The sequence below is a fragment of the Centroberyx gerrardi genome, chromosome 3, assembly GCF_048128805.1.
Source record: "Centroberyx gerrardi isolate f3 chromosome 3, fCenGer3.hap1.cur.20231027, whole genome shotgun sequence".
NCBI lineage: Eukaryota > Metazoa > Chordata > Actinopteri > Beryciformes > Berycidae > Centroberyx > Centroberyx gerrardi.
In genome coordinates this window covers 8,404,253-8,423,808 of record NC_135999.1, presented here as the reverse complement: position 1 = coordinate 8,423,808, position 19,556 = coordinate 8,404,253, and the positions used below count along the sequence as shown (strand labels likewise).

Below are 19,556 nucleotides of genomic sequence, written 5' to 3'. Positions count from 1 at the left end.
GTTTACCCTATCTATTGAAAAGCTGAAACTTCAAAATCTTTATAGGTACACATACATTAACGTATGTCTATACACAAGTAGAAGCTCTCTGTGTATAAAATGCTTGCCTAACAATCTAGATCTTAGACTCACACATTCTACATAAAGTCCCTTATGGGAGTAGGGAATTAATTATTAAACCATTCATAATGATCACGGCGTGTAACACTAACACTGCTTTTTAAAAGTCACGCAGAGCCATTTTCCTGCAGCAGCGACTCAACTCTGCACATGAAAACAACACCAGTTTCTTTGATATCCAATTAGTAGTTTAGTCGATAATTTTAAACTGAATGTTTGATCACCCTTGAAACTATGCTGCCGGTTTATGGTTGAGATCTGCTTGAAAAGTGGCCAAGCGCGGTGTGCATGCGTGACTTCTGCCTCTTGGAAAATTCATAAAAAAAAAAGGGAAAAAAAGAAAAATCCATGGGGAACATGTTGAGGTGAAATCGTTGATTCAACATGTTTTTGACGGAAGGCTCCCTGCAACGGCTCTGCAGGATTTAAAAGGGCCATCGTCAGCAAAGGCCGGCATTAAGAAACACACTCACACATCGAATTCTAATCAAAGCCTGCTCTTTTTAACAGCCATGAAAGCTTTCATGTTAACACGACACCGCGACCAAAGCTTTATTCACGAGTTTAAAAGAGACTGACCGGTCAGTGAGCATGTGTGTGTGTGTGTGTGTGCGCGTGTGTGTGCGTGTGCGTGACCATACACCATATCTGCGTCAACACACTCTATCCTTGCTTCTCATCTTACCGGTGATACTGTGTGTGACTCCCCCACCCATGCATAAATTGTCTGTGATCCCCTACTTACAAAGTGTGTGCGTGTGTGTGTGTGTGTGTGCGTGTGTGTGTGTCTGTGTATGCATGTGCACAGGGATGCGTATATTTTCCAAGCCTTCTCAGGTTGTCGGCTCAGATGTGAGCATTCTTTTATCCAGCCAATTAGAGGTTGCCATTTCATCCCCATGGAAACCTGTTTGGGGCCCTAATTGGCAGATTGATTTGCATGACTTTGATTTCAATTTTGCGTGTGTGCTTGTGTGCAAGTTTGTGTGCATGCCTGTGAATTTGAGTAATTTTCAGTAACACTGTGTTTTTGTTGTTGTTTTTTTCTTCTTTTTTCTCAAGTGCTGTTAGTTCCCATCTTCATGATATGTGTGTGTGTGTGTGTGTGTGTGTGTGTGTGCGTGTGTGTGTGAGAGAGAGGAGAACACAAAGTTTCTCTAAAGCCGGCTTAACAATGCAGGTCTGACTTGTACCTGTGCTGTGTTGACCCCTTAAGTACCAGTTCTACTGTAATGCAGTGGCAATTACTGTGTTGTATTAGCAGCAGGCCAGCTGGTTCAAAGAACAGTGTAGTACAGTTGAGTTCAATTTGCTCTTAGTGTGTAAAAATGCCATTTAGGGTGTGTGTATGTAAAAGCGTGGAAAATCGTATAGGATGGTCAGCTTACATATTATGGATGTAGTGGAATAAATACATGTATTTATTCGTAATGTCTGCTGAAAGAGTTTAAAGTGGTATGTGTGTGTGTGTGTGTGATTATGTAGTCTGTAAGTGTTTGTGTCGAGCAGGTCAAACCTATTTTAATGCTTCCGTTTGAAGGCGCCAGGGGCATTTCTCTCTAATGGCTTGACCGGCAAGTTCTTATATCTAGTTCAGCTCTACACACACAGGTGTGTGTGTGTGTATGTGTGTGTGTGTGTGAGTGAGTGTGCGTAGGTGGCCGTCTCTTATCTGGTCTGTTCCTGACATGCACAGGCAAGTGGGGATGAGAAAGGATCAAGGCACACTCACACTCACACACACAATCATAAACACACACACACACACACACACACACACACACATAGAGAGAGACTTGGGTCAGTGGTATGATATGGAGCATCGCTGCAGGCAGAGGCCTGCCCACTCAGATTTATGTAACTTAGATAGGGCAGGTAGAATGCTCTCTCTCACATACTCCCAAACACACACACATCTACACGCTCGCGCGCACACACACACACACACACACACACACACACGCACACACACAAACACACACACACCCCAAAATAGCCCGAAGACTCTGAGCTGGCTCTACCCGCAGAGTGAAGCTCCCTCCCTCTCCTCTCTCTTCTTCTAACCCTGGACCCATATACCTCATTTCTGTCTCTTTTTCCTTCCATCCCTCCCTTTCCACGCTCTCTCCGTCAGCTTCTCACCCACAGGCAATACCTGCATTTTCATTTTCTATCTTTGCCTCTCTCTCTACCCCTCTCTGAAGCAGCGCCTCTTCTCCCAATCGTCTTCTCTCCCTCCGTCTCCCTACCCAGCTCTCCTAACCCTAACCTCACCTCTCTACCCCCCCCCCCCCCCCCCCCCCCCCCCAACCCTCCACCCCCGTGTTTCTAAGCTATGCCAATTCCTGGCTATGTACTGGCCAGGAATTCTTCTCATCTCTTTTCTCCCCTCTCTCTCTCTCTTCTTCTTCTTCTTCTTCTTCTTCTTTCTTGTCTGTCTCTCTCTCCCTCTATCTTCATCTTGATCTTCCGATTCATCTCTTTTCCACCAACAATTCTAAAACAGATGGCTACACTTAGCCTGGGGCAAAAACATTGGCTTTGGACTTCAGCGCTACCAGGGCCAGTCTTTCACACTCATGCAAGATCTAAAAAGCTGATATCCGGCGAAAACTGTGCTCCGATTCCCCAGTAGCAAAAAAGCATTAACCATATCGCATAGTATAGATATTCACACCTAAGGCCTGTTCCTTGGTAGCGTACTTAATTTTATTATTTTTTTATTCAATCAGAAAAATCCAAAGCAACGATTTAAGCTCTGACGTAAATCAAAGTCTAAAACTGTGTGTGAGAGAGAGAGAGAGATGTTAAAAGCCATTTAAAATATTTAAAGAAGCTGTTAAGAGATATTAAAAAAAAAAAAAAAAAAAAAAAGAACTTTGGAACCATTCAAAAAATACGTTTTGGAAAGATGGATCCAGATGGGGGAGTGATGAAGTGAGATGAAACCACTTAGGGAGAACAGAGAGATCAATCAGAGAGAGGACAGACGGAGGATGGGGGGGGGGAGGGGGGCTGGGGGGGGGGGGGAGTTGATAGAGACAGAGAAAGAGAGACAGACATGGGAGAGGAGGGGGGGGGGGGGGGGGGGGCAGATTGGAAGGGATGCTTTTTTATTAGATGAATTGCAGAGCAGTAACCGAGTGAGTACAGACAGCAGACAGTGCCTGCAAGCTAATAAGCTAAGTCTACTAGTCTATCTAGTCTACCAAGACGAAGCTAATGATGTTAACGTCGATCCACTCAATACAATCAAATTCACTCACACTGCCCACTGAGCTCATACCGGCGGCATCCACCGCCGAGGAACACGGCGGGAGCTACAGCTTCAATTCACGTCAATTCAAGTCGATTCAACTCAACCCAACCCAACCCAGCTCAATACCACTTAATGCACTGAAGATTCCTTTTGTGGTGGAGAATAAAACCAGTCACTGGGCTACTAAGCCGTCTAGAAGCGCTGTCTAGCGCTAGTAAGAGATCTTTTGTTTGGCAATATTGGGTAAAATTGCTCAACCCACAGACAGCCATTACGGTAATGCTGGAAGGCAGATGAGCTGAATTCAGGGCTGTACAATGCCGAGCAGAGTCTGCACGAAGCAAATAAAAGGAAGCATCTCAGCGAGGGGCTTGCTATGTAGGTCTTTGTGTGTGCCGGAGTGTGTGCGTGTGTGTGTGTGTGTGTGTGTGTACTGTGTGACACAGAGTTAAGAGACAGTGCGCTTGTAAGCCTCTGTGTATGCGTGTGATTCCGAGAGACAGAGTGTGCCCGGGCATGTGTGTGTGATTCGATCCGCGGGGAATGAAAGACGAAACTGATGTAAGAGCCGGGAAACTTTCCTCGTCGCTCATGTGTCATCATATTCTTTATCAGAGTTAAGTTTGCTCGCGGTGGAAAAGGTGTAACACACGTGTGAGTGTGTGCAATTATGCCCTATTATGTACACACACACAAGCGTGTTTCGGTTTAAGCCCATACGTCTGGCGGCGTCTGGCGAGCGTCCGTGCCTCGGCTTGTCTGAGTGTGTGTGTGGCGATGACATTCCCACATTCTTGCCATTTTGCGGAGAGCTTGAAACAAAGGCTGAAGGTGGAGGGGTGGAGGGGTGGAGGGGGGGCAGTTGTTAACACTGTAACATTATCAGCTAAACAGCCTGTCTGTATTATCTAGTGGGGTAAACAGCCAAGACAGACGGGGGGACTTCCAAACACATTCCAGGACTGGGTGACCTTGATGTGAGAGGGAACAAACAATTCGCTTCCTCTCGCTGTCGCAATCTCTCCCCCTCTGTTTCTCTCCTCACTTTGTCTTTCTGTCTTTGTCCTGCTGCGTTGAGCCCACACGCATGCACACACACACCCACGTTTGTATTACTATACTTGTGAGGACCTTCATTGACTACATTCATTCCCTAACCCCTAACCTTAACCCTCACAACTGCACGCTTAACATTAACCCATGCACTAACTTTGACCCTTATACCCTTAACCTAATCCTTAAGTCCTATCCTTAAAATAGCCAGTGAGGACCAGTAATCATCTTTCTATTCTAGTGAGGACATTTGATCCTCATAGCTATAGAAAAAGGACACACACACACACACACACACACAGCATATTCAATTGCTGCATATCCGTACAATCCTGGCCGACCGGAAAATCAATATTTACAGTATGAATACGGGGTAAGCATGTGTTCCACCCCCACACCAGAGCACCTTACACAAACACTCGCAGCACGTCTCCATTTTCCCCCTAATGTTTGAGCCTTTCTTCCTCTCCTCCCTTCAACTCTCTCTCTCTCTCTCCCTTTTTCTCTCACTTCTCTCTCGCTCACGCTCCCCCTATGATACCCACTGACTCCCCTCCCCTCCCCTCCCCTCCTCTCTTTTGTCTGCAGGTCAGTAGATCAGTTTTCAGTCTGGCTCTTTGGGTGATCCCCGGTTTGGTTACCTCGTCCTTCTCACCTCTCGTTTACCCTCACCTCCTCACCCCCTCGCCTCGCGCCCATACGGCCAGCTGCGCGGCCCGAGCTAACCGTTGCTTTGATAAAGACATCAGTATATTGGTATCATCATGACAGGGGTCACGGGTCGGTTACGGTGTGTGTGTGTGTGTGTGTGTGCACGTGTGTGACAGAGAGAGAGAGAGAGAGAGAGAGAGACAGATAGGGGTGTGTGTGTGTGTGTGTGTGTGGATGAGAGCCTCTTCACCCCCTATGAAGCGACCGCATGCCGCATGTTATCACAGTAGGCGTAGGTGCGGGTGTGTTCATGCGGCGGGGGGGGGGGCGAGTGTGAGCCCGTGACAGACGCTCATCATATTTAATCCTGGAGGGATTTCGTTGAAATGAAAAGCTGCTTTTCAATTTAATAATCCCGCCGACCTAATCTCTTCGCCCGGCCCCGTCCATAGTACAGTCCAATTAGATGAACAAGCCCGGCTGGAGGAGTCCTGTTCACCGCAATCTCATCTCCATAGCCCGTCCTTGCTCTGTCAAAACACTGTGGCGCCCCGCGTCGTCACGGCCCAGCGCTGACCTTCACCATGCTTTGTGGAACTGTGCAATGCGCAAAAAACTGCGCTGTCAACCCACCTCCTTCCACTGCAGTCTTGGCCTTGTTAACAGGGCATTGATTAGACTTGGGATGTGTGTGTGTGTGGGTGTGTGTTTGTGTGTGTTAAGTCCGGTTCGATCCAGCCTTTGTGGCACCGCGCTCTCACCCACCCACACACACACGCACGCTGGGTCCAGAGAGAGAAAGTGCTCACTACAGTAAAAGAAGAAGTCTCACTAGTGAAAACGCTGAGTCGCTTCTTTCCCAGAGGTCAGCGTGGCGCATGGAAGACACAACGGTAGCGCTGGTGGGGCGCTTAGATTTATGCCCAGTGCCCACGCATATGGCAAAGAAAGAGCAAGAGGGACCGAAAGGGACAAAGGGAGAGAGAGAGAGAGAGAGGGAGAGGTAGAAGGGAAGAGGAGGCGAGCGGCGTAGTGCGGAGTGAAGTCGTCATCGCGAAAGTCACAATTTCAAAAGGATAGTGAAGGATAAAAAAAAAAAATCTTACAAGCAAATCAAGAAGTCATGAGTTAAAAAAAAACAAAGCAAGATGACCATCGTTCTAATGGATCATAGAGAGAGAGCAGAGAGAAGAGAGTGGTGGTGTGTGTGTGTGTGTGTGTGTGTGTGTGTGTGTGTGTGTGGGAGTGGGGGGGGTAGAACGAGGCCACTTTCCCATATTGACTGCAGTGCCATGTGACTGCTGTGATCATTAATGTGTCCTGATGCCAACGGGTATCCTGATGACCCACATCTCAGCGGTCCACTCTCACTCTCTGGCCGCCACCCAAAACAGACCTCTCTCTCTCTCTCTCTCTCTCTCTCTCCCTCTCTCTCTCTCTCCCCACACTCTGAGCACTTTCTGAAGCACGTTCTCCACCCCTCTCCTTTACACTCTCTCCATCATCATACTGCGCACATTCTCTCTCTCTCTAACGTCTCGCACACACATACACGCGCATACACACACTCATTCCATCAGCTTCTATCTCTCTTCTTCTTCCCCTCTCTCTCTTTACCGGCTCACACTGCATATTCTCTACCACTGCCCCTCTCTCTCTCTGTCAGCCTGCTCTCTTGCGCATATCGTCGCTGTCGAGTGAAAACCTTGTACCTCCAATTTTGGTGATTTCCGTGTTGTAACTTCATCTGAGGGATTCCATGCTCCTCTATGGGTTGAGAGAAATCTACAGCCCCCGGGTTTATGAAACCTTTTCAAAAGTGAATTAAAATAAACTCAAAATGCGTGGTCGGCGAGCTGAAAACGTGGCTGTTTTTTCTTCGTTCCTGAAAAGTTGACATTTTGGAGAAGATGCGTGGTTTTCACCCGACAACAGCGACATTCTCCACCACGCTCTCTCTGTTCCTCTGCAGCTAACCTGTCATCTACTGTGTGTCTCTCTAACGCTTCTCTCCTCTTGAGTATACGTTCGCCTCGCTCTTTTGCTATCTTCCCCTCTATCATTCCCCCCCGCCCCCTCCTTTCATTTTCCTATTCATTCATGCTCATGGGTATGCAAAGCGCTCTGTCTCTTCCCTCTCCTTCCCAATTTAGTTTTAAACAAGATCCGGCACCGTTGACCTAGCTGCTTTATCATCTTGTTGCCTCTCTGATGCAATCTCGCTCTTCATCCGTGACCCCCAGTTGGTATTCCTTGCCTTTTTTTCATTCACTCTTTCTATTTGGAGCACCCTAGTTGGTTTGATGGTGTGCTGAGTTCAGACGAACAGTTTTTGGAGTTTTCACTGACCCAATAAAGCAGCTTTGAAATTCAAAATTCCTTCTCCCCATCTCGTTTTCTCCATCTTCCTCCCTTCCTAACCCCCTATCATTCTCTCCCACTCTTTGCCTGATCTAATGCAATTCCAAATTCTGCCAGCGTCCCAGTTGCTACCTTGGGCATGTACTCTGCACCTATTACTCCCCGAGTCTATCTCTCCCTTGCACTCTCATATAAAATGCATATACCTACACAAAATAAGCGGTCCCTCAAGCAAACTGACAGGCGCCCACCAACACACAAACCTACTCATGTCGCAAAACTCTTCGAGTTAACAAATTCTGACACGTACGCAAACACATACACACACACACACACATAGAGCTGTGTATGGAACCTTTGGCTGTTCAAATGTTATGGGGGGGGCACACTCTGCTGCAGCAGAGGAGTTAATTACCCCATGTGATCAATAATTCATTAGGCTGTCAGTTTGTGTGTCTGCGTGTGTGTCTCAGTGTGTGTGCCTGCATGTTTTGCGTGCACGTAAGCATGAACACCAAACTCTCCCAGTAAGCATTTTCTTTCCCTGGGAACGGCAGATTAAGAGGATTGACTCCGTAATGGATTAACCTCTGGAGTGTGTGTGCATGTGTGTGTGTGTGTGTGTGTGTGTGTGTGTTCGTGTGTTGAGCAGGATCAGAGAGCCCATGTATGAATTGATTAGCCTAAGAAGCTCCTTTCCTTCCCTTTTAATGACCACATCAGCACTTTTTCACCGCAGGGAGGATAAATGTAGAGCTGTCCGTCAAGGAAATGAGACACCACCCCTTTAAGAAGGGTTAGCTGTCATTCAAACGTCACTCTCGGGAGCACTCCCCATGGACTAGGGAGACCCTGCTGTGTCAGTGCGTCTGTGATGATACATGGTGCCTGTGCCTGTGTGTGTGTGTGTGTGAGCGCGTGGGTAGGGGTGAGTGACCGTGTCTACGCATGCAGTATTTATTTGTCAGCAGGACTTCTGCTTTTAACTGCAGCTTCCTGAGTAAAGACCAAAGCCTCTGCAGCCACTGCGCAGCCATTATCTAAGCATTTGATATTGTCTATGGAATAAAATATATTTTAAAAGATAAAGGGGGAGAAGGGAAAGTGAAAACCCAAATGACCAATTACTCAGTTGGAGGCAACCAATCTGCCCACTCCCTCTGTGTCCTTACCCCAATAGAACACCCCAGGGGTTTATACATACCCCACACACACACCCACGCACACATACAAAAACCAAAAAAAAAACACACATGCATGTACACAAACACACATACTCACAGATTGTTCAACTGCAGTAGGGGGTTGACTCATGTGCCCAGCAGTAAACCTTGCTAAATAGGGGGCTGATGTTTGACACGGAGCACACACACACTCTGACAGCAGGGTACCGTCACACTGCTCACAGGCTTAGGATTCTGACACAGACACACAAGTGTGCATGCGTGCGCACACACTGACAGCTATTTTGCAGAGATAAAGTGGTGTTTAGACATCAGCAACGGGGTGTGCAGTACAGTATGTCAGCAGAAGTGTGAATAAGAAGAGATGAAGCTGGGAGGAGGAGACAGAGATCAGGAGCCAGGAAGCGGACAAAGAGGGAGAGCGCGAGCGAGAGAGAGAGCGAGCGAGAGAGCTGAGTGAGAGTTTTAAGCTTTAGACTTACAAAGGGAGGCAGTGAGATAAATAAAGAGAGAAGAAAGTCAAACCGAAATTGAGGAAAGCGGACCCAAAGAGACTCCGCCGTCCCAGTCCCCGTCCCGCCAGTGCTCCTACCTGTTTGCTGTACTTGTTCCCAGTCTGGCAGCCATACTCTGAGCACTGGTCAGATCCCAGAGACATGGCGTCTGCGTTGCCGCTGCCCCCGCTACTGCTGCTGCTGGAGCCCGCACTCCCCACACAGCCCCCGCTGCCCACAAAGGTGTTGGAGGGGGGCAGCTCCTGGACCGCTTGGTGCTTCTTGCCCTCTGCTGGGGGGGAGTGAGGCTGAAGATGCACTGCCGGGAGAGGTGAGCTGGATTTGTAGTGCCTGGCCAGATCTGGGCTCGACTGGTGCCTCCTGCCGCCGCCCATCCGCGGGCTGCCTGGGTCGCCGTCCATGGCGCAGTAGCGGGCTGCCAGGCGCTCGCTGGCGCTGCTCACGTCCTCCTCGTCGTCGTCGTTGGCGTGGCGCCGCAGCCCGTTCACCGTGACGATGCCGCTGTAGAGCGACCTGTCCGACTTCCCTCCTCCCACTGCCACGGCGCCGCCACTTCCGTTGCGCTTGTCCCTGCGAGGCTTCCGTCCCCGGTCCGATCCCCCGCCGCGGCCGGCCTGCGGCTGAGCCCCTTGGGGACTGAAGAAGTCTTCCTCTGGTTCCTTCTTACCGGCTTCGTAGCCATTCTTGCCCTGAGCGCCGCACTGCCGCGCTGTGACCACTAGGAGAATAACCAGGATCACGGCTGCTGCTCCCGCTAGGACGCCGATAGCCACACTGAGCCGCTGTTTCCCTAAGGCTCGCTCGCTGTCTGGGTCCCCTGCAATGTCCAGGGACAGGGGAGCCATCAGGCTACGAGCCACCTGGGGTGTGAGAGAGAGCAAAAGAGAGAGAGAGAGAGAGAGGGAGTGAGAGAGAGACAGAGGAAATAGATGCAGGATAAAACAGACCGAGGAAAGGAACAAAGAGAGAGAGAAACTGTCAATGACAAGAAGTCTAAAATAGCTACTGTAAAACATGACACAGTGGGTGTGATCCACAGAGACATCAAGCAGCATTCTAAGCTTAGTTATCACTGTTTTAAAGGAGGCACCACTCCATGATTCCCAGACACATAGTGTAAAATTGATCTTTCCCAGTCGCAGCACGTGCCTCTATCTCTCAACTTGTGATCTCACCGCATCCATTAACGATCTTTTTAATCAAATGTTTGGATATGGAAAGACAATTAGCATTGGTAGAGGAAACGTCTAGGGTTATGTTGTATAAAGCTGATGCAAAGAAAAAAAAAGGAAACATGCGATGAAAGATAAGAGGAAGGTCACAAGAGAAAATAAGGAGAAACAGTAAATAAATGTGCAAATTAAGGAAAAGAGATAGACAATGACTGCATCCCCAGTAAACAAACACAGCCACTGTCTCATCAATGAACAATATCCCTATTGTAAATGATAGCGTAGGTGTGGATTTGCAAAAGGACTTGCAATCACCATTCTTTTACTGCACTCAGAATTGGATGGTCGAATCGTAGGCTACTACAAAGTTTGAGAGGAATTTTCTTTTTCTCTCCTAACGGTTTGTACATTGTTCTGAGAAGCACACCATATTTTGTGGCAATGCTAATGCATTTTGATCAATTGATCTTAGACATTAACACTAGACATTATGTATTTGGGTCCAGGATAGTGGACAAATAACAAATAACAATAAAAAGATTCTCCATTATGAAAGGGGTCAAACACATATACAGGGAGAAGTGCGCACACACACACACACACACACACACACACACACACACACACACACTAAGCTCTGAGCTAGCGCTACACTAATAAAAGGATCATTATAAGAAAGTGGGTTATGTTGAAGCACAAACACAGCCATTACTGGTTATGGAGCCCCGCTCAGCAGGAGACAATGAGGCTGTGGCGTTCTGGTCTGGAGAGCCCTGCTGGTAATATGGGACAGGACCATGCATCAGAATATAGCTAATCAATACATAGCATGGGAACTATGTTGGGAGAATCATTATGTGTAGCCACACACATACACACACACACACATGAACAGGCATGCAAGTGCACTGTGACTGCAAGCTGTCCGTTAGTCAAACAGCTCATTCTGCAGGCCTGACACCTTGTCTCACAGCCCATAAAACAATTCTTTTGGCCTGTCAAGGCTGGGAATTGTATACTCATATAATCTCTGCTGCCTTATGAATGATATAGGCAATAAGGCTGGGGGGGGAGAGAATGGGAGAGAGAGGGAGAGAGAGAGAGAGAGAGAGAGAAGTTATATTTGAACCCCCTATGGTTTTTAATAACTAAACAAAATAACTATGACCTGCACTATTTGCAATACTGTGCAGAGTGTCGCTCACGCATCTGCACTGTACAACTTTGCTTATTGCATTATCCAAGGCACATTAGGCGTACTCATATACAGACACATTATTCACTCTCACTTATCGTTCCCCCCAAGCTAAGACTGGGACTGTGTTATATTTCATTGTTTCATCACCATCTATCTGTGGGTTAAGTTTCATTGTTTTAGAGAGCGTTGTGTTGGTTCTCTTCCATTATTCTCCTTCCACTGCATAGGGCCTCTCAGCCAGGCTCTGCTCTCCTCTGCCCCATTGTTCTGCTTTTGCCTGCAGTATCCCATCCCATTCTCATTCTGCCGGGCATCTCTCTGGCTTAGCGCATCCCTCCACTGTCTGTGGTATTGTGTGCGCACAAGAGAGAGAAAAGAGCTATGCACTGCCATATGTATACATGGCAGTGAATCAGCCAAGTGTGTGTGTGTGTGTTTGTGTGTGTGTGTGTGTGTGTGTGTGTGTGTGTGTGTGTGTGTGCACGCGAGAGGAAGAATAGAAAGTGTAAGTCGGAATCTAGTGTGTGCCTGCGTGTTTGTGTGTGCGCATGCGAGAAGAGGAGATTTTGAGTGCAAGCTATGTATAGTAGTGCATTGGCCAAGCGCATGCGTGTGTGTGTGTGTGTGTGTATGTGTGTGCGCGAGTGCACAGGCTGGTTAAGTGTTCAACAGGATAGCGCAGCAGCCACCTCTACCACTGCGTTCGAGTGCATCCCTCTGACGCATCCCCAACTCCCAGTGGAATCTTCCACTCTGCTGCATGAGCTTTGTTCCGGCTGGGCTTAACACCACCATCTATCTGTTCCACTCTCCAAGGATTCTGCTATCTGCATGTCACTGCAGATACCGATCCTGTGACCAAGACAAGGAGCTTTTCCCCTGACCATACTATTGACCCGAGCTTAGAAAGTGCCGGGTCTTAGTTGCAGTTCAATGCGTTTAAAGCACAGTGCAACAACAGGAGGCTGCTGCAGTTTGGTGCCGGATTGTTATCTAAACTGTCTCAAATTAATTGTATTTATACAAAAACATAAAAAGGCCTATTGTTCTGGGAAAAACAAACAAAAACTCTTGGTCTGAGATGAAATACATGCTGTAAGATTGTGAAAATATTATCATTGAAGGGCACTCGTCAGACTAACAGTACCCAGTTGAAAGGCAGTAGTAGTATCTTCCCTGTACTTCTGATCTACAAAGCTCCTTAAAATTTTCCAAATGGCAACCATGTCCAAAATCCAACAAAAAAATCCTCTTGCTCAAACTCTGCAGCATCATATTCTAGCTAATTAACCAACATGTGGTTCACCCAGTACTGTTGGAAAGAAAAGACTGGAGTGATTTTCTGCCGCGGTGCTGCAGCACTAGCAGCCGTTTTCATTCCCTAATTACATCTGGCATCCATCCACCACTCAGTTTGACTTCATTATGAGATGGAGGTATTCTCTCTTCAATGACTTCTACTCAATTACTACTCCAAGTTCCTCCCTACAATCAAACTAAACTACGCATTTTGTAATCTAAAGGAGCTTTTATACCGGCTTGGACATATTACACCCTATTGTTCCATTGAATGGCCCAAGTCATTTAGACACATTGCAGTTAATTCCACCTGTCAGCGCCATTGTTCCATTGCTTACCAGGTGTTCTGTTCTAAGCTTCACCCCCTTGATTGTTCAATTTGTACTTTTCAGTCTACTCTAATGTTGTGGCATTGTTTCATGGTTGTGTTAGAGGAAAGTGCCATGAAACCCCAAATTTGTTGGCGAGCGAAATGCCTCTAATTGAGGTGACTCAAAACTCTCATGCTGCTGCTGTTTTTTTTTTTTTACAGAGTAAAATGTGCAATGAAACTCTCCTTCTTGGGAATCATTGGACAAATAAATGACACATCAAGGTACTCAACCTAAAGTGTTTTTAGAGATGGCACGATATTTTAATACCACCAAACTCTGCGCTTTGGTGCTTCGACACATCTTATCTGTCTGACTGTTTTCCTTCTCAAGCGCCTACAAACTATATGGTGTTACACTGTTTACATCTAGTTATATTTCCTGACCTGTTGGTTGTAGACCCTTTCCCCTAGGAAAATGTTACAATGTGTGCCAGGCCATGTTCCAAATCAGGGTTAAACCCAAAAACTATTAGTCAAACACTCTGCACCACAAGGCCACTGAGCTGATTTTAAGTTATTTGTCAGCACAAGCAAGTTTGTACACAGGAGCAAAGAAATGTGTGGTAATTATCAGATGTCAGCATTTACAGCTTATTTGAGTTTTCTTTTTATAGCATAATGAGAAGTTAATTTGATTAGTGCAATGAAGATAGAAAATAAAGAAAACTGAGCCCATGCTGCCCATGCTCATTGCTGATTTCCCAGTAATGTTTACTAGCCTAGTCAGTTACCACTGCACCTCACTCTGGATCTTTCAAGCCATATCCTATCTTGCTGTTTAGTCCTTAGTTCCAAAAGACCATGTAGATTACTAAATCATATCTAATGTATCAGCATGCGTATACTTCACTCTCCCCTCATTCCCCCTGTAAACACTAACTCTCAGTTTGGTTTAACTGCTTTTCTTGGTTTCATAACACAAGCATGGTGGTTTTTAGACACTTTCTTCTACAAGTCTGACCACTTCTATCATGCGCAGATTGTGCTGTGGCATACTGCATACCCCTAAACCCCAACACTGTTCAGGTCTATAGTAAAGACGCACTGGTGGAGAACAACTCTCTTCTATTCAAATGAACATGATTCAACCTACTCAGTAATCCGGGACCAAATCTGGGGCAGGCCCATTTCTCTCTCTATCTCCCTCTCTCTCTCTCTCTATCTCTCTCTCAAACATACACACACACTCACGCATACACACCTAATACTCTCAGCTCAGAGTTCAACGTACCATAAAAAATAAACACTTCAGTAATAAGAGTCTTTTTTTACCACACAGTTATTATATGAATGCATGCTGGACAAAGAAAACACTCCAGTTGGATCCAAACTACAAAGAAGCTGGCATCGCCAATAGCTTTCAAAAGAGAAATGGGGTTCTTTATCTGGGACAAATATAGACACAATTATTTCCTCAAAAATGGGCAGAAAATTGCAACACCCCACGGACTATAGAAATGGTGCAGTTATCTATCTCATTCTATTGAGAAAATAATCTCCTTACCAGTTTAGTTCAAACAGCTATAATCAGTTGTCATTACCGGCATCCTCCATGTGTTATCACTGTGGCCATTATTTAAATGGAATGAAGGACACTATCATCACTATCATTATTAGTTATCATTACCAACTATGTGGCAAAATAGAGGCCTAAGGCCACACACTAAAATGGAACAATGAATTTAATTTAGATTTACCTCTCTCTACTAAAGACATTTTCTCATTCCAGTTAATCCATGCATTTTGATCTATTATACTTGCTGCTGATAAGATCAGTGTGTAAACAATTATCATAATATGTATGATTACCTGTGCATCCACCAGTGTCGCGTTGGCCAAGCTCTCGTTGATGAAGACATGAACCAGGGCAGTGGCGCAGAGCGAGGGGACCCCACTGTCATTAACCCGCACCACCAGGCGATGTAACCCTCTGTGGCGCCTCTCCAGAGGTTCTGCCAGGGTGATCACCCCGTTGGTGTGGCCAATCTCAAACAGTCTGAAGGGGTTTCCCCCCACTAGGGCGTAGCGGAGGTCCGCGTTGGGGCCGGTGTCCGAGTCTGTGGCCGTGACAGTCCTGACGATGGTCCGGGCGCTGCTGGCCGGTGGAAGGAGGGTGTAGGACTCGTTGGCGGGAGAGGTGATTGAGGGGGCATTGTCATTTTCATCTGTCACAAAGAGTGAGACGGTGGCGGTGGCAGTTTTGCGGGGCTCCCCTCCATCCACAGCCCGGACACGGAAGGTATAGGCAGAAAGCTTTTCACGGTCGAACGATGCAGAGGAGAAGATGGTTCCCGTGTTGTTTTCAATGGAAAATACCTCCTCACGTTCTTTCTCTCCATCTTCCCCCTCGCTCTTCTCTCCCCCTCCACCTCCTCCTGTCTTCTTCTCTTCATCTCCATCCATCTCTACAAACAGGCTAAGTTCCGCATTCTCACCTTCATCAGCATCGGTCACGGTGACCATGCCAACTGGGCTGTTGGCAAGGAGGTTCTCTTTGACATAGAATGTGAAGATTTCCTGAACAAACTTTGGCGCATTGTCATTGCGGTCAGTCACCTGAACAACGACGGTCGCTGAGCCCTGCAGAGAGGGGGTGCCCTTGTCCTTGGCGATAACCCGGAGCTCATACCTTTCCCGCTGCTCACGGTCCAGAACCCCGGTCGCGCGGATATCTCCATTATCTGCGTCTATATAAAACGGCCCATTGACAGAAGGATCCAGGGTGTACGCAATCTCTGCATTCTTGCCACTGTCTGCGTCTGTGGCTACCACGGTGACCACCCTTTCACCAGGTGAGTTGTTCTCAGCGAAGTGGACCTCCACAACGCTCTGGGCGAAGGTTGGGGCGTGGTCATTGATATCCACCACTCGCACCATCAGCGAGCTGTTGCTGGACAAACTGGGGCTTCCAGAATCTACTGCCACGATGGTAACACTGTACTCTTTGGTGGCCTCGTAGTCCAGCAGGGCTGAAGTATGTAAGAAGTATTTTTTCCTGTTCCTGCAAAGTTGGTTACAAAATACATTTCTTGTATGTAGTCGCTGTTGTCACACTGTGTATATCTTGTTTTGTGTTTTGGTACATTTAAAACTTTCAGAATTAATTTAAACTGTAAGATAATGGAGCATGGTTAGCTACCAGGAATATCCTACAGGGAGTCTTGCCCCCAAAGTGATAACCTAGCTGTCACATAAGCTGTCACAATTACATAGTAGCTAATATCTTAATATTGATACTGCAAATTACCTCACCACCCTCACTCACCCCCCACCATTCACCGTCAGGAAGTGTTTTTACTTTTCATTTAGAACATGGAGATTTCTTGCTGTTGGGAAAATGACTAAAAAAGTCTAAAAACCCTTGACTTTTATGATTAATTATATATTTTTTTACAACTTTTACCAATTGCATGAGATTCTCTATACATTTTTAGAGTGAATGTGTGTGGTACCACTTGAACTTCTTGAGCTGCTCTGAAATCTGCGTGCAACACCACTTGAGCCAATCTTCTCTGAAATCTTCTCAGTGGAAAAAATAAATTGTAAAAACACTTCCTGGAGCAGCGATAGTGGCGGGACCTCAGCCTGTAGTAACTGAATGCTTGAGTTGTAAAGATATTAGAAACACAATATGAACTCTCGATGAATGAAATATGTCTGGAAGATGTAGAGTGCTCAGTGCTGAATTTGGCCTACCTGTCGAAGGCTTCATCTGCAGGTAGGGGAGGGAGTGCTGTTTCTCCAGCTGGCTTCAACGTAAATGGGACATCTCCAACCACTGTGCACGTTACAGCCCCATTCTCTCCCTGGTCTCGGTCTGACACTTGCACCAGAGCTACTGGTGTGTCCACCAGAACATTCTCTGGTACTAAAGCTGCTCCGTCGCGAACAGGGATCCGTCCGATTTTTCGGATCTCTACAACGGGGACGTTGTCATTTTCATCTCGGACGGCCAAAACAACAGTGGTTCGATCTGTGCGGGGCGGCTGACCCCGGTCCCTGGCCGTTACTGTGAATCTGAGTTGAGCCACTTCTTCCCTATCGATCCTGTGGAGAACACTCAACCATCCAGACGCCTCATCCAACCGCAGGAGACGCCTGACAGATTCAGTGGCAGCTCCAAAGACGTACTCCACCTGCCCGTTGACTCCAACGTCGCGGTCTGATGCTCTGACCTGGAGGACGGGTGTTCCTGGAGGAGCGTTTTCCGCCATTTCTGCCTCGTACACGGGCCTCTCGAAGTGTGGGCTGTTGTCATTCACATCGGTGATGGAGACACGAAGCAGGGCTTGGGAGGAACGAGGTGGGCTCCCTCCATCTCGGACCCGAAGGACGAGCTCATATGAGTCTCGTTGCTCACGATCCAACGGGCCCTTCACGATTAGCTGTGGTTGTTTTTCACCATCTGGTGTATCTGCTACTTGAAGTTCAAACACGCTGCTCCTGGCTCCTCCTCCATTATCCCCGGTTCTACTCCTCCGGTCTCCAAGACCTCCATCCACTCTGGTAATGGGGTTTCCCCCTGCTGTGCGTCTTGTTGAACTCGACCCGGCTCCGCCATCTTGGATGAGCTCATACCTGTCAATGCCATTACGCCCAAAGTCGCGGTCCGTTGCTGTGGGCAGCAGGTAAAGGGTTCCTATAGGCCGGTTCTCCTCAACTGAGAGCTGAAGCACCGGGGAGGGGAAAGATGGGGTGTTGTCATTGATGTCTGTTATGACCACGCGGCCTTCAAACAGGTCCACCCAGCTCTGCAGCGGCCCAATCACTGACACCTCAAAGTCCAGGAAACACTCGTTTTCATCAAATATCATCTGGCACTGAGGGAGCTTCTCTCGGTCGATCCGCCGTGGGCCTGTTGTCAGCTCTCCTGTCACATTGTCAATTTTGAAAAACTCAGAACCACTCTCCAGGGCGAATGTGACATCCCCAGTGCCCGTACCTGCCGTGAGGCCCAGGTCGGCGGCCACGTTGCCAATCTTGACGTCAGGTGGGCCCTCCTCCGCCACCCGGTACCGGAGAGCTGAGTCGGCACCCGGTAGCTGAGTCAGCAGCTGCAGCAGTACGACCACGAGGCAGAGAGCCTCCGCCGCGGAGGAGTGCACTGCACCAAGCCTCTGCATGGCTCCCTCTTCCGCTCCCTCTCTCCTTCCCGCACTGTCGGTCTTCTAGCCGCGGTGTTTCTATCCTCTATTGGCGTTTCGTTGTCTCCTTGTGTTCCTCGCAGCGTGAGTCTTTGATTTTGTCTTTCTTCTCTCCCTCTCTCCCTCCCGCTCTCTGCAGACTGCCGCCTGAGGTCCGGGGAAAAGCTTCTGCACTCACACTGTAGTTCACTTCAGCGGTGCAGTGTCGTTTCTTGTATTTCTCCCCCTTATCCTATATCATATAATAGTGTTTTTTCAACTTCTATAATAATAATTCCGCTGTCTGGCCGGGCTGTTCACGGCACAAACATATCAAAAATTCCATCCTGCGGAAAAAAGGGAAAACTAATTTATCCACCTCTGATTAATCCACTTCTCTCCCCGGCCCCCTCTTTTCTTTCTCGTACCGGAGAGGTATCCCGTTGTCACTCGAGGACCCTTATCACAATAATGCCATTTGTAATTTCTTTTTATTCCAGTCACATTTGGGGCACCGGGGTTTTCTCGCGTTTTTCACAGTTAGAAACTGCAATGCAGCACTACACAAAAGAAAAAAAAAACTGTCCGGTTCTCCGGACGCCAAGGAAAATTAACTCACATCCCCAAAGAGGAATAAAAATCAGATAAAAGCCAAAAGTCTTAGGGATGCTGCCACTTCATCTCGCCTTTTCTTACCTTCAGTCAGAGCCAGCTGCGTTTTCCTCTTTTTCCCGCAGTGGAGCAACGTGCCAAAGCGTCGGATTCCTTCACGCAAGTTATGAGGAGACTAGAGTGTTTTTCTGAGCGAGTTTCTCAGAATATTTTTTCAGAATAAAGCAATAAACCGAAGATCAGATTCTAGCAAAGAAGGCTAAAAAGAGATCCCGACATCAGCATCAATTAAGCGTTAATTCCGTGGGTGCCCGTGCTGGGGATGGATGTCTCGGTAATGGACCGAGTGTAGATGCGTCTTTTTCCAAGAGTCCCGCATTCTCTCTCTCTCCTCCACATGCGCCTCCTCCTCCTCCTCCTCCTCTGGCTTTTTTTTCCTCTCACCTGCACTGCTTGGGACTGCTGCTGCTGCTGGTCTCCAATGATGCTGCAGTCTCTCTCTCTCTCTCTCTCTCTCTCTCTCTCTCTCTCTCTCTCTCTCTCTCTCTCTCTCTCTCTGTTCACTGCAACATTTTCCCCGGCCGCGTAACTCGATCGCTGAGCTGTAACGGGAGAGGCAGCAGAGGCGGTGTTGGG

At 47.6% G+C, this 19,556-nt stretch overlaps 1 protein-coding gene across 1 annotated transcript in view; it reads right to left on the bottom strand.

Annotated features, from left to right (window-relative positions):
• The window catches only part of pcdh7a (protocadherin 7a), a 35,219-nt gene extending 16,911 nt beyond the window's left edge, over nucleotides 1-18,308 (bottom strand). The window contains exons 1-5 of the mRNA XM_078282700.1: nucleotides 16,882-18,308; nucleotides 15,585-16,186; nucleotides 14,995-15,509; nucleotides 9,349-10,003; nucleotides 9,221-9,291 (exon numbers count right to left, since the gene is read on the bottom strand). Coding sequence (XP_078138826.1) covers nucleotides 9,221-9,291; nucleotides 9,349-10,003; nucleotides 14,995-15,509; nucleotides 15,585-16,186; nucleotides 16,882-18,308 — 3,270 coding nt within the window. The remainder of the gene's footprint in view (nucleotides 1-9,220; nucleotides 9,292-9,348; nucleotides 10,004-14,994; nucleotides 15,510-15,584; nucleotides 16,187-16,881) is intronic.
• Nucleotides 18,309-19,556: the final 1,248 nt, after the last annotated feature.